The sequence below is a fragment of the Pagrus major genome, chromosome 17, assembly GCF_040436345.1.
Source record: "Pagrus major chromosome 17, Pma_NU_1.0".
Taxonomy (NCBI): Eukaryota; Metazoa; Chordata; class Actinopteri; order Spariformes; family Sparidae; genus Pagrus; species Pagrus major.
This window is the reverse complement of record NC_133231.1, coordinates 15,825,211-15,843,582: the sequence shown is the minus strand read 5'-3', so window position 1 is coordinate 15,843,582 and position 18,372 is coordinate 15,825,211. Positions and strand designations below refer to the sequence as shown.

The 18,372-nt window shown below is 41.4% G+C and overlaps 2 protein-coding genes across 2 annotated transcripts; both read right to left on the bottom strand.

Moving 5' to 3' along the window:
• Positions 1-1,205: 1,205 nt before the first annotated feature.
• colq (collagen-like tail subunit (single strand of homotrimer) of asymmetric acetylcholinesterase) lies at positions 1,206-10,044 on the bottom strand. Its single transcript, XM_073484969.1, has 17 exons — positions 9,154-10,044; positions 8,472-8,581; positions 8,035-8,145; positions 7,270-7,314; positions 7,080-7,106; positions 6,220-6,291; positions 5,918-5,980; positions 5,791-5,817; positions 5,623-5,667; positions 5,499-5,534; positions 5,315-5,395; positions 4,767-4,863; positions 4,077-4,207; positions 3,592-3,711; positions 3,360-3,501; positions 3,151-3,253; positions 1,206-3,062 (listed from the first exon to the last, which is right to left on the bottom strand). The coding sequence occupies exons 1-17, from the start codon at positions 9,248-9,250 to the stop codon at positions 2,993-2,995; spliced, it is 1,377 nt and encodes a 458-aa protein (XP_073341070.1). The 5' UTR covers positions 9,251-10,044; the 3' UTR covers positions 1,206-2,992.
• Positions 10,045-10,132: 88 nt separating this feature from the next.
• hacl1 (2-hydroxyacyl-CoA lyase 1) lies at positions 10,133-17,719 on the bottom strand. Its single transcript, XM_073484967.1, has 17 exons — positions 17,556-17,719; positions 17,226-17,330; positions 16,245-16,285; positions 16,075-16,155; positions 15,898-15,970; positions 15,745-15,822; positions 15,540-15,634; positions 15,338-15,450; positions 15,094-15,229; positions 14,452-14,557; positions 14,246-14,329; positions 13,998-14,099; positions 13,674-13,828; positions 13,269-13,430; positions 13,072-13,179; positions 12,781-12,967; positions 10,133-10,783 (listed from the first exon to the last, which is right to left on the bottom strand). Exons 1-17 carry the CDS (start codon positions 17,604-17,606, stop codon positions 10,751-10,753), a joined length of 1,710 nt encoding a protein of 569 aa, XP_073341068.1. The 5' UTR covers positions 17,607-17,719; the 3' UTR covers positions 10,133-10,750.
• Positions 17,720-18,372: the final 653 nt, after the last annotated feature.

Genomic DNA, 18,372 nt, shown 5'->3' with positions numbered 1-18,372 from the left:
TTAAGAACGTATGGAAACCCTGTCTACATTTATCTTATTAACCAAACCCATCAATGGGTAAGCAGTAGATGGTAAATCTGCACAGGTGTTCTAGCTTAAACAACAGTGGCACTGAGCTTTAGTAACACCTTGGCATACCTAGTTGTCTGTGTTTGAGTGTTTTGCATGTGCAAGCAGTAGTGTTTCCCCTGCCAAGACCACAGCACCCTGCATGCCAGCCATTCCTGCCTATAGGTCAGGGATTTTCACTTGGCTCAGGCCAACAGCTGGGTCCCTGCCCGCTTCCTGTCCCTGTAGCCTCCTTTGCATTGCCTTAATGTAACGCTACACCACCCAACCTGTACCAAAATAACCCCTTTTGTTGGAAAAAGTGTTTGATTTCAGATCCTCAACTTAATACCTGTGAGAGCTCAAAATAGATCCTGCTTCTTTACTGTTCAACTTGATGACCCGTGTCTTTGAGAGAGGGAAAATCAATCAAACAGCTATAAGAAGATAAATTAATTTGTACCTAAGAGAACTTCCCAAGCTCCACAAATAGAAAACTTGACTTGGGGGGATTCTTCTGTGTGTATGCACAGCAGATCTTTTCATTACAGAGCAGCAGACTCAGGTTGGACACTGCATCTCCAGTGACATTTAGTGCTGCACTGAGACATCTGTGCTACAAATCTGATTGGCCTGGTCAGGGGAATGCACCTGATGGGATGAATACACCAAAGTAAGCTTTTACTCGGGCATCTCAGCAGACAAATTATCCTGATGTGATTTAGAAAAAGAAATACGGCATGCTAATAGAGTTACGTGGCCGAGTCCCGGCCTCGAGCATCTGTGCTGCAACACTGGCTGGCTGCCCGTGCTCAACCTGTATCGCTGTGCCACATCTCCAGGCACGGACCGGGCTCCATCGAGACAGAATGAAAAGCCAAAAACTCATTGCCATGTCTGAGAAAATGGCGAGACTTCACTGTGCTGTCTGTTTAGTCTAACGCAGCACTTTGCAAGAAGCTGCTGACAGCATCTATTTTTTTTCTCCACTTGATAGATATCTGCTTTTTTTTCTTACAGTGAGTGCTCTGAAAGGACATCAATAGCATCTCTATCACTGTCTGTGGCTTTTTGCACAGCGTCCAATCACTGTCACTGCCTGCTCACGACAGATAGAAATCAGAGCTGCTGACAAACCACTGACTCAAATCTAAAGATGAGAGTGAAAAGCTTTGAATGAATGTTTTATTTTCATCTCTTTTTTAAAACGACCCACAGCTACTGTATAAATCATATCAGAGTAATGAAACAAAAATGAACTTTCACCATCCCAGCCACAGTGCATACTATATTTCATAAAGCCTTACAGTACGTTACCACATGCATGTTATGTTTCAGCGTACACAGTACAGGATACAGCACAGCAGCCACAGACAGAACATTCAACATAATTTCCAAAAGGTATTTCAGCTGTGTGCATGGCACGGTTCGTCACTATCATACATACAGTACTTTGCTACACTCCGGGCAGAGCAAGACTGATATCTCTTAAGACACCTGCTATGCTGATGAATGCAATGATTTACAAAATGTCTGACAAAAGCCTTGGTTTCACACACATAAGCGAGGTATCACAGAGCATGCGGAGACAATATAGTAACAGTCTTAAACTTTCAATTGCTTTTACACTTGAGAACACCTGACTACATCTAAGTATGGCTGAGACAAGCTCTCCCTTGGCACTGCGACTCATACAGTAGCTTATGGAAAAATGTCAGCTTATATCGGCACAGTCCAGCAGACTACATCTACACTGTTAAGTTTACGGTTGAGTTTCTGTATATACTGTAAGACAGAAAGACTGGATAAAGAGGTAATAGAGTAAATACAGTAATGACCAAAGAACAGACTGGAATTGAAATTCCTCCCCCTTTTAGCAGCTAACAGACTATTCCAGCCTTTTTTCCTGTGCAGTGAGAAAATTTAAGAACATAACAGTTTCAAGCCTTCACATACGGTATATTTCATTTCTCACTGAAGCACAGGGAGGAAACTCGATCGCACCCGGAGGACTGCACCTTGTGGATACTTTAAAGCTCTTGTTTGAGTTGCCTGTGTGCTTCAGCGTACAGTCACTGCCATTTCATTTACAAAGAGAGTAGTGGAGGAGGCCTGTGTGGAGCTACATGTTGGTTCCTGAGAAATGTTTGGATTTATGAAACCTTGTCCAGTACAGTCCCACCACAAGCCAAGTCGGCCTCTGAAGAAGTGGCCTTGTGGTATAACAGTCTCACTGAAATATGCAGTGCATAATTCATGCACTTCATCCACCTCTAACCATACATATTGATCTGACTGCAACTGAAATGTTTGATGTGTTATTGAGACTATACAGTGCGAACCTTGTTGTGGCAATAGTAAGTAAAGTGATGGGTTACATGCTCGGATAGTGACAGCTGCTGTCATGGTCTCAGTAATCACAGCCTCATGCAAATGCTGTGCAGTAGAATACCTGAGGCCACGGCTCTGGATGTCCTACTGCCTTCTCTTTCTCAACAGTAACTGGGTCAAGATTAACTCGCCTCTGGCCCGGCTACTGCTCCTCTGCAACATCTCCCACTGGCACTTGATTAAGTCTCTGCATGGCTGTCGCACAACATGTTGCATCCAGAGGCTGATTCCGGTCCAATCGGGCATGGTGAGGTGAGGAGGCCGGTCTTAAGTCCTGCTTGTTAAGACGGAGTGCAGTCAGTTGTCCTGTGCATTTCCTATGTGTGGGTGAAGGTTTTCACCTTCACTGACTGAGCGTAACTCCAGGGAGCTACGTGGCATCTCAGCAGCAATACAGAGGAGTTACATATATGTGTTTTGTTTTTCATCATTAAACCATTGGTTGCCTCTACCTTCAGAGTCTCTTTTCTTGGAGCGTTATTTTTTTTTTGCATGAAAAATATTCCTGTTATGTGTCACACAGAGGATCCTGCTGCACAGTCCAGCTTCCTCCTCAAGTGAAGTACTTGCAGTTTGTGGAGTCAATAACACAGTGCGGTGTGCACTTGAGGTGACCATATGACCTGCAAATAAGCGAAAGAACCTTTCGGTCATGAAAACACAAACAGGCAGCATAGAGTTTATGTCAACATGAAGTTGTAAACTGCTTACCCTGGAAGATATGAATTACATGTCTGGTATCCAAAGTCCTTTCCATCACACTCCTCAGCCCCCTCATAGCGGTATCCGTCTCCACAGTAGGCATGTTTACACTCTGTGGAAAGGGGAGACAACAGAGGTGGAGGGGTCACGCTATATGTGCACAGCAAAGTACAACTAAGGAGCTATAATAGACCACTGAACATAGATGCATGACTTACTGACGCAGCCGTCGGTGACGACTCTGTTCCTGTCATCACACTCCTCCCCAGTGGAAATCTGCACAATCCCGTCACCGCAGTAACCTTCGTCGTCAGGTGCGTTTTCCATGGACTGGAACGGCGTCAGCTGGAATGGAAAAGTCTTTTACAGAGTTTAAAAAACATGAACAAAAAGGAAAAAACTCCCTGAAAAAATAATAAAATCATAAGATTTTGCTGCATGCAATGATACCTGGATTGGCAGCCAGCCATCGATGTCTTTGAAATAGAGAGATCTCTGATCTTTGCGGAATGCAAGAGCGTTATCTGTGTGAAGACGCTCCAGTTCTTCCTCGTTGCTCACAACGAATATCTGAACGAAAGGCCAAGTGAGGAAATGGTTTCAATATTTAGTGCATTTTCAGTCCCGTTGGAGTGCAATTCTGAGATATTGAGCATTAAAATTTCATTTCCGAGTTGGCAATATGGTCTCAAACCAATATCCATCCCTCCTTTTATCCTTAAAAACTTTTTATCTTTAAATTATTCACTCAGAAGTTATTAAAACCCAGTAACCCCAGGGTTTCTAAAAAAATACACCAGTGAAAATAACAGCATAATTAGATAATATCAGAGATTTTAAATACACACAGTATATGCATTCTGATAAAAAAAAAAAACATTAACATTTTAATTGTAATAACTGTAACTGCATTAATTTGACTATTAATTCCTCACCGCTGGCACTTTGGGGTAGTTTCCTCTGGAAGGATAATCATCATACGGCGAACCACTGACAGAGCCGCAGTTACACTTTCCAGGAGGCCCTGGTGGACCACGTGCACCCTTTGTTCCAACCATGTACAGTCCTAAACATATACAGAGAGGAAAACAACATTATATAAACACACACAAAGCAATAAAAAAGGTAAAAAAGGCAACACATTTCGTGCCATGTAAAAATATTTAAGGTACAGTACAGTGAAGTGTTGTTGAGAGAACAGGATATAGTAGCTAATATAAATACTGTATGTAATGAAATGTATCTTTGATTCATCTATCAAGAAGCAAACACAATCAACTTAATTCACTTGGAAACTTGATCAAGACAACAAATGTCACATTAATGATCTGGTGACACAATACTTGTAAGGGCGTCTCGCCATCTGTGAAACCATTTTAGCCACATGATGTCATGATGACAGCATCGTGTTTCACCTCAGGGGATAAAGTTTCTCTGGTGCTAAATAAGACTACCGGCGTTACCTCTTACACTGCTCTAAAGTGTGCTTCCTTTTGCTGACACAGGTTTGTTCCTCCTCACACTGGTTGCACAGCGTTTCACACAAACACAAACAGTTCAGAGTCACACACAAACCAATCGCTTCAACTAATCCATACATGTAGATTTATGGTTAAAGATCTCACCTGTGGCAGGTGAACCAGGAGGACCAGGGTGGCCAGCAGGTCCCTGTGGGCCTGCGGGTCCCATGGGACCAACTCTGCCTGAATCCCCTTTCACTCCCTAAAACACAATCAAAGTAAAACAAAAGTGGACTGACATTAACATTTCTTTACATTATGTTTCAAAGATCAAAAGATTAAAACTAATATCGTTCAATGGGACATTTTGAGCACAGAAAATTATTTTTTGCATGAACATAAATATAATTTTGAGGGGAAAATTATGAACTTACAAATAATAATTTCATTTGTGCAACAAAAATCTACTGTTCTTAATAAATTGCATGCATGTTTGCTATGATCCACATACAGAAAGTGCACAATAATTATCTCCCTCACTCTGTGTGCTTTCAATTTTGCCTGCATGCTTGATACATTTTCTCTGCAATATATACTTTTACTGTGCTCAAAATAATCAATCAAACACTAAAAATGGAGGCACAAATACAACTCAAAATAATACTGTTTTAAAACAGCGCAACAAGAATGTCACATTTCCACAATCACCTCACCTGCTTGCCTCTCTTCCCTGGTGGGCCTGTGGGTCCTCTGTTTCCTGAGATTCCAGGTTCGCCCTTTGGACCCATTTCACCCTGCACAACAAATCAGATCAACTCAGCATTCAATTTGGTCAGATTTGGAAAATTCTGCAGAGGAAAATTCAGAAATTCCTTCTTGTTTTGTTGTGTTTCTCACTTTCTGTCCAAGCATTCCTGGGAAACCCATTCCACCCTGTGGATAAAGAACGGGAAACTACTGTCAGAATATATCCACTTCAGCACTTTGATTCACAAGAACCCCACTGATAAACTTTGCCCACCTTGTCGCCTTTCATTCCACTCTCACCACGATCACCTCGAGAACCCTGATGGAGCAGATTACAATGTGTTACATGACATACACAACAGAGAACGGTACAATATATATATATATATATATATATATCATTTCTTTTTGCATTTTCTAACAAATAAAAACAGCCACATACCTTTTCCCCTTTATAACCAGGTAAACCCTAAAAATAAAGACCAGAGATATTAAATATCCAGGATGAAATAAAGTAGTGTGAAGGTGAGATCATCCCAGATCAGCGTGGTACATAATGTAGATCATACCCGTGGCCCAATTGGTCCTCTGGCTCCCGGTAAACCCATCAGCCCCGAGTCACCTTTCTCACCCTGACACGGGAGAAAAACATTAAGAAATAAGACAAATGTGGATTAGCTTCATTTTCAGGAGAAGTTAGGAAGGCAGACTTATTGAAAAGGTTGTTTTCATGTTACAAAAGTATTTAATTGTACAAATAGGGACACAAATTGTCACTAATTCTCATCCATCCTACCTTATCTTGGCACTTACTGGTCTCATGTCATGTCATATATTGCATCATCTACATTATGAGGTCTGACTTACTCACTTTGGGCCCACTTGGTCCCGGCCATCCAGCTGGTCCCTGCTTCCCAGGAAGTCCAGGGGGACCTGTCCGACCCTGACAGGAGAAATCGATTTTTACACAGATACAGAAATACCTTATAAAGGACTAATAAAACACTTGCTGCCACAGCTGAAGAAGCAGTTAATGAAATCAGGGCCTCTTACGCCTGTTTGCTTTGCGAGAAATCCGAGTGCAGGATTTGCTGCATAAGCTGACAGCCTGCTTGCCACAGTATTTATCAGACGCTGCTGCACATGTAGAGGGAGAATGACTTTAACGAGCCCTGTCACTTTGCTCTCTTTAATTAAATGATGGGCTGTATATAGAACAGGAGCTCGTACTTGTGGGAAATAAAATGATTTATGACCTGGCTGAAGCACTAAGCTAAATTGCACTGCAGTGCTGCAAAGCTGCTCAGTCAGGCCAGCAGCCAGTTGAAGCTCTCCCACTGGGCCGCTTTCATTGCTCAACCACCACAGCGGCCGATCCTTCAGGGAGGTCGCTTCTCTCTCGCCTGCCTTGATCAAACGTCAGTCCTAACAGAGAGGGAGGTGTCTTTGAGGGGTCAACTGAGGCAATATGCTTCTGTGAGAGAGAGGAGACCTGCATGTTAACTCCGCCTGCCATCGAAACAGCCCGTCTCAGCAGCTCTGCATCCCTCGCATCCTGACTGTCACTGTGGCAGTGCTGTCTCCTGTCAAGGTTGCCCACAATCTCTTGATGCACACGGCCAGGCACCAGCCGCTCTGACTTACAGCTAGCGAGCAGGCGGAGGCACTGTATCTCATTTTTGAGTAAATCCACTTAGCGGGGAATATGGAGTGATTAATGGGGACTCTCACCTTTCGCCCAGGTCTTCCGATTTCTCCCTGACGACGGGATGTGGAGGAGGGGGACAAGGACAGCGTTTATTTAATACACTTCCAGCATGTGCAACAGGTCAATTAGACTTTAGCTTAGAAAATGAAGAGTAGCTTATAATGAGCTGCCTGAATGAGATGAGAGTAGAACATATGGAGGTAAACTGCTTACCTTTTCTCCCTTGGGCCCTCCTATCCCAGGTAATCCAGGTGGACCCTGATGAACATAAAAAAATAAATAAATATGACAATGGCTCATAAATTACAGAGATACCTATCTAAATCAATTTTATCGTCCACAGCATCCCGACCATAGAGTCATGTCTGCTGCAGTTTCAATTAGCTTAAGGCTGAGTAGCCACTATTGATTTAAAAAGTGCCTCCTGGGTCCCTTTTGATATACTGAAATGCTGCTGCAGTCCAGCTGGTGCTGTAACAGCCAGAGATGGGCAAAGCTTTAACAACAATTTGGCAAATCTGCAATTTAACAGAGGAGAATGTTTGGTTTATAAGCACCTATGGCACCAAAATGTTTTAATATCTTTCATCACTAGAGTACACAAACACACGCTTGTGTTGGTAATCCCTGGAATTTACGCAACCCAGTATGCCTTTCCAGGCAGACTGCTCTTCGGACAGTTTCTGAGAATGATGTGTGGCACACTGGCAGGCAGTGGAAAAAGGCTATTTGTGTCTGAGCTAAATGTAGAGCGTTAATGGGCTGCTGTGTTACAAGGGCCAGAGAAATCCCCATCTCATGCTCTGCAGGAACTCTCAAGTTGGAGAGGAGATGGGGGTAGGATTAGCGTTGGAGTACTAATTCTTAACACCTTGAACTCATGCAGACCCCAACATGAAACGTATGGAAGTCAGATTGTGGGTGTGTTGGAATGAGCAGAGTTAACGGGGATGTTTTTGGGAAGAGTCTGGATCCTACCTCAATGCCAGGTGGACCAGCAGGCCCACGGGGGCCTTGGACACAGGCTGAACCTTTGCCCTCATTGCCCAGCTCGCCCGACTCACCACCATGATGTGAAATGTCATCAATCTGTAAAATGAAAATAAAAATAAAATTCTGCATTTTTTTTTACATCTTTGACGCAAATGCTGAATAAAGGAGAATCGACAGAATGACACCTTTATGATTTTTATAGTGATGTTTGAAATTCATCCCATTCTTGATACAACAACTCCCAACCAACAGCAAACGACTGGTTAACCCATCTCTTCCTGCAAACACGTCCCTCCATCTGAGCATTTTAACAGTGTCATTAAGGGGTCAAAAGGTAGCAAGTGTGGCAGTTTGGATATCACCCAAGGACATATCATCAGACAGATATTCCACAATAGAAAGTCACATGACTTTGGACTCACATGAGCGTGGCGGCGCCAAAGTGAAGGGGGTGGAGGAAACAGTGGGGGTGGAGGCGGACTCAGTAAACAGCATGGGCTGAACCTCTTCTGCTGCTCCTGGGATCTGAGAGCTGTGCAAGGTGTGCATGCAGTCACACAAGAAGTGATGCCGAGGTGTAGAAAATTAGAAGAAGACAGTCAGAGGAGGGCATGTTAATGTGTTGTCAAGACACATGGACATGCACAGGCAACTGAGCTTCATAGACTGTGACAAATTGTGAAAAAGAAACCCCATATATACAGTAAAAAATGGACAAATCAAAGAGGTTAGTTCATGCAGGAGCAGCATAAGTAAGAAGGGAAACAGGTGCAAACTATCAGATCATAAGACCCGTCCGGCAGAGTTCCTAAAGCTGGACACAGATATGAAGTGACTGTGCCTCTCACTGAAGGACTGGAGCTGGTCTCGCTATTTATAGAGGCATTTCCACTCTACCTCATGGGCGACAAGAAAATCAAAACAAGCGTATTTCACAAAGATAATAATCTCAGAACGAATCCTAAAACTAAACATGCAGTATCCATGCTTTTCACAGTACAACGCTCTCAACACCTGTGCATGCATAGCACTGTATGTACAGTACAGTACAGTACAGTACAGTACAGTACACACACCTACACAGACACACACACTGATTCTTACCTGCTGGGAATGCAACAAAGCTGTCCAAAAAAGAGGACTGAGCCAGGCCATAACAAAACCACAAAGGCAGATACAGTCCAAGTGTTAGAAGAGTCATGCTGCTCCAGATAGTTGCCTGACTTTATTTCTGAGCCACAGCAGCTCTCACATGCTGCCTTTCTCTCTCCCTCTCTCCTCACTGTCCTCTCCCTCTGCTCCCCTCCCTCTCCGCTCTGCCTCCTTTACGCCCTCACAAGAGGGTACGCTGACCAATGCCCATTAAATCTTTCCTCTGCATCAGTGCGCGCTAAAATTACAGGAGACAGCCCGCCAGCTGCTTCGGGTGCCAATATTAGATCTCTACTACTGCAGGGGGGTGCCTTTTGTTGTTTCCACTGCTCTCGTGGGGAGACTTAATGTGACCAAGCCACAGTGGGCTTTTTCAGCAAGAGATTCAAAAAGGATCCTGCATGAAGCTGTCTTCTGTGCACCCTGAGACAACTCTCATCAGTGTCTTGTGTTTCTCTTTGTTTATTAAGTGCATCTCTGTTTATGCAGTAAACTGTGCATCCCCCCAGTGCACTGTGGCATCCATTTGGTCCAGACCTGATTGGTTTTATTGCCCAGTCTGTCCCACAGAATTAAGTGTCTGCATTTCCAAGGAGGCTCTCTGAGGGATGTGAGAGCTGTAAACAAAAGTGGAAATACAGGCAACATCACTTCTCAACGAGTCATGTAACTTGATATTAATTAATACACAATACAAACATAAATCTAATAAAAATTGATCATACTGTGCACTGCATAAAAATAAAAAGATATTACATAACATTTTCGCCGCTGCTATCGTCTATCCACTTGTTTCAAGGTGTTCCTGGCAAGGTGTGAATTTAAAGGAGGGTGTAAATTTATCAATGCACATATGCGATTTGTAAAAATCTGGACAGAACCGTTTTTTAGCACATAGTTTAACATAAAATGATAAAAATAACACTTCCCAGCATTTTCATAGTTTATTTAGCCATATAGTGTTATGTTCATCACAATTACCTATTAGATTTATTATTAAATTAAAAAAACAACACTGATCTGACATAAACGAATAAAGGCAAATAACATTCATTGTATTAAAAAATGTTTTGTTGTTTAATCAAAAGGTGTAATTTGTAGAACATGACCAGAATTTGAAGGTAGCTCCGAAAACAACAGTGGGCAGCATATCATCAAAGTAACTGACAACTGCTGCTCTGTGCTAGCTGTCCTTGGCTGGGGCTAGCTACTGTTAGCTAATTAGCTTATGGCTCAGTTAGCAGTGGAGCTAGTGGCCCTCAAGTTTGTCTGGACCGGCACCTCGGATCACGGGGATGTTTTAACCCAAAATTCTCGCCACATCCTACAAATTGTTCCTTTTATAATTTTGTTAAAAAAAATGTTAATTTGTTAATTAATGCTATACTGTTCAGTAACAATTAAAAAAATATTCAGTTATTTCATGGAAACAATCACAAAAAAGTCATAAAAGCAGCTTTATATTTTCCCAGTTTGAGTTTCCCTGAGGAAAACAGTCACTTTTGCTCTGATCATGATGAGGACGGAGCAGGAAGATCCTTCTTTCGGTCTATAAGTTGGAGCGTGTGAGCCAAGGGAAGTCCTGCAAATACAGAAAACACAGCATCATATTCTGTTTCAGATGATGACGGCTCTTTTATGTAATGGGCCTTTTGTGGTCCATGTGAATGTTGAGTCATTTTAGCCTTCACAAATTGTGCCAAACATAATAGGATATTTGATCTCCATCAACTGTCTAAGACTCAACTCTAAACCTGAATATGGATAACAGTCAGTTGGGGGTCAAGTCTTTCTGCTGGCCACCATGGAGCTCAGCACCATGGCTACAGACCTCAATACAACCTTCAAACTTGTCAGCGAAGGGTTGCATGGATACATTCAACATAAACACAGAGAGCCATGCTTTCTAATTATGGGCACTCTGAAATAGAAAGGTCAGGTTGGTGTGAGGTGGAGGGATTGTGAGTGGAATACAACAGTTCTGCGGTGCACCTGGAGTGTATGGATTACTGATCAGTGAGGCATGTCAGTCATGTAGCCCCATAAGGATGAGACGAGAGTCAAGTAAACACCAAGCTGCTAGTTGCTCTGCTCTGATGATGAGCTGAACAATGCTGCTTTTAATCAGGCCTGGCTTTACTGCTGCGACTGTCAATGTCATTTAAGTCATAGTCCATCTTGTTTCTCTTCTACTTCCTGAAGGGTCCAATGTAAAAATGATGCAGGGGCTGAATCTGACTTGCAGCCTTTGGCATGAGCACTTCATACCATCACGTGCCTGTAGTTTTCACTGTCATCACCCCATGTCTGCAAGGGCACGGGTTGCAAGAGGATGAAATGTGGTGTGAGACTTAAGATGAGGTTCTCTATCCTTTAGTCCTGACTTCTGGGAGAGGCAAAGTGTGAATAAGTTGTGGATTTGGGGAGCCATAGACCTTCCACATTTTACCTGTTTGTGTCCATAATACTGTCAAATCTGCAAGTGCACAGAAGTCTGGACATGGGGATTCAGCTGTGGACCATTATTGTGAACTTGCCATTAATCAAAATTAAAGCCAGGGAAACCCTCAACATTTATCCTGTGGAGATGCCATGCTGCGATCTGAGTGAGGACCTAATTAACTGCCAGATGAAGTTCAAGTCCCCTTTAGTGGAGCTTTTACTATGTTGGGAGAAAAACCAACATAACAACAGTATTTTAAGCATTAGAAAAGTGGTGTCACAACATCAATTACATCCTCGGCCAGCAGAGGGCGTGGCATATCCACAGGATTGATGTTGAGGATTCTCTGGCTGTAATCAAGGAACCTAATAAAGAAGGGAGGTTCATTACATCATGAATCTTGCTTTGGTGCCAGACTGTGGTGTCAGCTGTATTGAAGTCTATGAGAGATGCGTGGAGAAACGTACTAAAACCCACTTCTGATTGAGAAATGCTGCCAGAAAAAGAAAGAACACACTACAGAGAGTAGGTTAACAGTAGTAAGTCCCCCCCCCAAATGATTGACAGGGCTGATAAAATTGTGACCAAACAGGGCAAGACCAACCAAATGTCGCTGATGAGACTGCATTTACATTGTGAACAGAAACCTTTCACAAATAAAATTGAAGGACGAACAACATGTTGGAAAAAAAAAAAAAAAAAAAAAATCAATTGTTGACCTACTTCCGGGGGCATTTCTTCATCAGAAGTTATACAACGTAGATATGTTGGGTTTTAGTGTGATTCTCCATGCATCTGCTATAAACTTCAATACAGCTGACATGCTACGTTATGACCCTTCCTTCTTTTTTAGGTTCCTTAGTGTTTTATTAACTTCACAATAAAACACCAGTGGATTCTTTCAGTTTGACCTGTACTTCCGAAATTATCTGTGTCTGTGGCAACTGTCATACAAATATAACCACAACAAAAGACATTATTATATATATCAAAGACAGACATTTAACAACAAAGTGCTCCACAACAACATCACCAACAATAAAGAATCAAGTACAACAAAATGAAAGTTACCACTAGATGGATGAGATTACTTCACACACACACACACACATATATATATATATATATATATATACCTGCTGTTTTCTGTCAGAGGAGGGGTCGATGAGCACATTAAGGAGACTTGGTCTCTCCCACTCATTTAAGCTAATCTGTAAAGCACTGCGCAGCTCCTCCACCGTCCTCACCAGGAACCCTCGACCTCCAAATGCTGTCATGACCTCATCGTAGCGTGCTTCAGGTAGGAGGGTCACAGGTGGGGCTCTGGCAAGCAACATGATGTCTTTAGATATCTGTCATTACATCACAGCTGATAACATGTAGGAAACCATTATAGTGATGATGATTTTCCCTGTAGCGTGACTCACATAGAGGTCAGATCTCCCATTTTTGCCATTTCTTTCCAGGTCTCAGGATCCACTCCACTGTAAATGCCATTGTTATTGACCACAATGATGACCACGGGTAGATTATATCTGTTAGAAAAAAAAAGACACTGTGTAATTAAGAAGTGAAAGGGGGTTGAAGTGTTTGTATTGTTTAGAAGAGGAAGCAATCAACCCACCTGCACATGGTTTCGACCTCCATTCCAGAAAATCCAAAGGCACTGTCCCCCTCCACACAGACTATCCTTTGGCCTTTACTATTCTCGCCCTTCTCCACAGCGGCTGCTGCAATAGCAAAACCAAGGCCAACTCCCATTGTTCCAAATGTACCTGCATCCAACCTAAACAACATCAGGATGAGCGTTAGCTAAACAAACTTCTAAAATTTACCCAGAAATGAAAGCTTACTTTAGCCAAATACAGTTATACAATTTGTCAACAGTGAATGGACATGCGAGCGCATATTTGCTCTCTAATAATCCCCATTTAGAAGTCATTTTTGCGTTCAGATGCGTTAAAAAAACATAGCAATTAACACATTTGAGAAGTGCTCTTTAAGAACTGCTTCAATGAGAATTCCTTGCCTGTGTCGAGGTAGGTAGTTGTTCAACATTGTGCGTCCTATGTCCATAGTGTTTGCACCCTCACTGACAATTATACAGTCATGTGGCAGCAACTGGGAAACATGATGAAACACTGTGTAGTAGTTCATGGGTACTGTTGACTGAAGAGCAAGTGCCTGTCGATAGAAGAAGGGCAGAAATCTGGTGAAAAAGCATGAATCATATTACAAGAAACAACATCTACGGGATCAAACACATAATTATATTAAATATTTGTCATCATCAGCCTGTGGCACACTGATAAAAAGATTGAGTCTCAACATCACCCAGTCACCCTAAACCCACCTTTGATATTTTTGCATTAGCAGCAATTTTGTCTTTCAGTGTGCTCCACCACTCTGTATCAGAGGAGGATTTCCAGCCATCTTTATGGATGCACTCCAGTAGCTTGAAGAAAAGAATCAAAGACATAATCACTGTCGACAAACACACACACACACACACTTACACAGATGAGCTGTTCTTCTATAGTATATCTTCAATGCACATTAGTTTATCATGACAGTCAAAAAGAGAGTTATTTTTGTGGTTACCTGAGTGACAATAGCATTGATGTCTCCAAGGAGAGCAACAGCAGGCCTCACATTGTTCCCCATCTCCTCAGCACAAAGGTCAACCTACACACAACATAATTGCATTATTATGTTAGATTATTATAGATTATTATAGTTATTATATATATAGTTTGAAACTGCTTTTCAACAAATCAAACACACTCTTTGCTTCTCCATTCACATACCTGGATGATCTTGACATCAGGATGAAATCTAGGTGGCAGACCAAAATGCAGCATCCAGTTCAGTCTGGCTCCGAGCAGAAGCACAACGTCAGCCTGGAGGAGAGCTCTTGGTACCAGAAACAGTCAAAGGGGAACAGGTGTAGCAATGTTGAGTTAAGACAAAAGGGGAAAAACAAAATGAATACAATGAACAGTGGTGTACATACATACATACATTTAGTGTGTGTAGAATAAACAATATAAGATGTACACAGAAAAAACACAGATTTATACTATTCAATTAAGATATTTCTTCAACAGCCTGTTATTCTGTGCCACTAAGACACAGTGTACTAGCAGCCATTTTAAAAGTTGACACAGAGTACAGGTTGTAGATTGAGAATTTAGATACAATGATGCTTGACTTACGTCATTACAAAGGACACATAAACCTCTTTTACGAAACAATCAGCCACATTGTTTTCTAAATTTTGTTCAGTTTTTTAAAATGCTAACCAAAATGTTTACATTTACTCCTGAAAACCTGTATTTATATAAATGATGTGATAAAATGATGAAATAAAGACATGTTTAATTTGGCTAAAATAAATGTGCTTTACACTTTTTGATTCATGCATTTTTTATTGTAAAAGAGAGGCAGACCTTGAGCGGGCAGCAGCCACACAGTTGGGGTGATCATCAGGAAGGACCCCTTTCCCCATGGGGGTGGGCAGAAATGGTAGACCGCTCATTTCAACAAACTCCCTCAGAGTGGTTTCTGCTCTGCCATAGGCTGCTCCTGTTGCGATCAACGATACCCATATCATGATGACGTCTAATGAGCTACTCTAAATGGCTTATTAAATGTAATAATTCCAAGATATATTGCATATGTATTTAATGTTACCTTTGCCAATGATGACTAAGGGTCTTTTAGCTGCTTTCAAGACAGAGATGGCTTCAGTGATTGCACCGTGGTCAGCCACACTCACTGGTGGAGTAGGACAGCAGGACACAACTCTGCAGGAGAAACACATCTCGAATCACAAAAGTGATACTATGCATAAAAAAATAAAACATTAAAAAAACTGCTAAAAATTACAGCAAACCTGACTTTGCTCCTGTCCACTTTTGCATTGACCATGTCCCCTGCAATGTCCACATAGCAAGCACCTGGACGCCCATACATGCTTGTGCGAACTGCCTGTGAGCAAACAAAATAAAATCATTTATGTGTTAATGTCATCCAACTATACAAAATATCTTATTTAGCATGCTGTGATAAAGGAAACTAACAATAAGCGGGTACATTACCTTCTCCACCACTGAAGGGATGGCCTCCAGACTGCTGGGTCTAGCAGAGAACTTGCTATAAAGGCGACATGCCTCCACCTAGCAACAAATTTACAACTGTGTCGATTTAATGAAGCATTAACAGAAACAAATCCAGATGATCGAGTGCATTACCTGAGGAAACTCCTGAAAGGCTCCTGCTGTTTCCTGATTTTGATCTGAGGAGCCTCCAATAACAACCACCGGCCTGCAAAGGCAACATACCTTTAATAAGACAACTCCCACAGGAGCCATGTTAGAATTGTACACAGGAGCATGAAAGCAGCATCAGTTTGTTGAATCATACTGTACCAGCAGTTCATGTTAGCGTTAGCCATTCCACCCAGAGCATGAATGAGTCCAGGTCCAGACACCACCAGGCAGGCACCTGGTCTGGATACAAGGAACCACAGGAGACATGTGAGAAACCAACCGTCACACCAGCTGCTCACATTATTCTGTTTAGTTACTTTATGTCTTACCTCCCAGTCAGGTATCCAACAGCAGATGCTGCATAACATGCCTGTTGTGTGATAGAATTTATTATATATCAAAATTTTATTGTAATGTTGTTAAGAATTATAAGTGCAGGTAAACAGCAATGTAGCAGAATAATAATTAATGTTTATAGAGCCTGACCAATACATCGGTTGGCTGATATTATCAGCGATGTTGGCCTATTACCTATATATTGGTATTGGCATATATGTTGAGCTGATATAACCCACCGAACAAAAACATACCCAAAAGACCATGTTTTGTCATCCAACCTTGGAACATACCTTATGAAGCCTGGATCACCAAACCATGGTCTTTAATAAAGCTGATGAATAGATCACCTGGTAAAGTGCATGTCTCAGGCTACTGAGGTTGAGGCTTGGAGTTTGAATCCACCCTGTAGCTTTTGCAGCATGAAGTAAAATTTGGCCGTCATAAAAACTTTAATTTTTGAGTTACAAGAAGTTCTTTAGCTGAAGTTGACAAGATCTCTGAAATTAAATTGTAAAAACTTATTCTGAACCCTGGCAGGTGACGTCCTTGGACATGAATAGTGAACGGTGAAAAGACATTTAAAAAAAGACATCACAAAAAATTTCATTCTGTCTCTCCACTGGACGTCAATGCCGGCAAGGACGTTGAAAATAAGTCTTTTGGATATATTTTTGCTCAGTGGGAAAATCTTTTTCATAGATTGTAACGCAGTCGGTGTACTGTTTACTGTTTCAGTGCACTGACGTCATTTTAGACAAAAAGTGTATTATTAAACTGAAAAATACCCTGCCTACGTTACATATTGCGTAAGTCACAAGTGTTTGATAACCACATTTGAGAGATAATTGCCAATAATATGTTTATATGGGCTGATATATTGATATCAGAATTTTTTATTTCCTAAATCTTCATCGATATTGACACCAAAAATCAATATCGGTCGGCCTTTCATTTTTTTTTTTTTTTTTTACCGCTTGTTCGTTGCGCATTCCCACATATTTGATCCCTGCAGCCTGAGCAGCCATGGCCACCTCAATGATAGGAACACCAACTATCCCGAACATGTACTCCACTTTCTGCAAGGAGAGAAATGACTGTTTAACAAACCAACACTGAAATATGAGAGTTTAAGGAAGAATTATACATAGAAGTAATTAGCTGCATAGTAAAGTAAACTTGACAGGACTTGAACTTTGACACAGTTTTAAGGTTACACGTTGCTGCTAACTTAACTTAAAGGTTAGCATACTTCATTAATCTTCACCTCGCAATGTTAGCGTTGTTTTAAGAAGCGGCCTTACCTGAGACTTTAAAGACTCAGCAATCAGCTGAGCTCCTGTCAGTTCGTCCATGTTTATCCAGAGGCTGTTAGCTACGAGTTGTTATAATGTTGTGGACCTGCTGTGGACAAACCGTCATAAACTGTTGTAACTATCAGCTACACGAACAACTCATGTTTACTACTGTCCCTGAATCCGCCCCGTTCCCGATGCTTCCGGGTTGCAAGCCAATCACGGGCGCCCCTACGTGTGACCTCACACAAAGAGCGTTGCACTCCTTGCAGTGTTAAATAAAATAAAATGCAAAGACAACACATACCGATTACACCCTAGTTTAAATGTAATAAATTAAATATTCATTTTACATTTTAAATTAATTTTCATTTTTATGTGCAATTCATACCTTAAAGGAAAAGTTCACCCAAAACTGAGAATTCAGTCATTAGCTACTCACCCTCATTTTATCTATTTTGTCTGTTTTGTTATTTTTTCCGTTTTTCTTTTTTTATGTTTCAAGTCCCCATCTACTTTAGTTGTTTAGGAGAATGATGTAACACTGTTTTGTTGTGAAGCTCCAGAAATGTTTTGTTGCACACAATGTCACATTGGCATGAGGGTGAGTTGATAATGACATTCTTTAATTCTGCAACCACACTTAAGATTTCAATCTGTTTTTGTTCATTTAATATATACATTTTGAATTTCTTCAAATATTTGATCTATTTTATTAAGTGATTATAGCTAAACTATTATGTAGGGAACACTACACCTAGTTTAAGGCCACATTATATTTCAAATATCCTTATATTGTTTACTAAAGAATAAACAACATATGCTT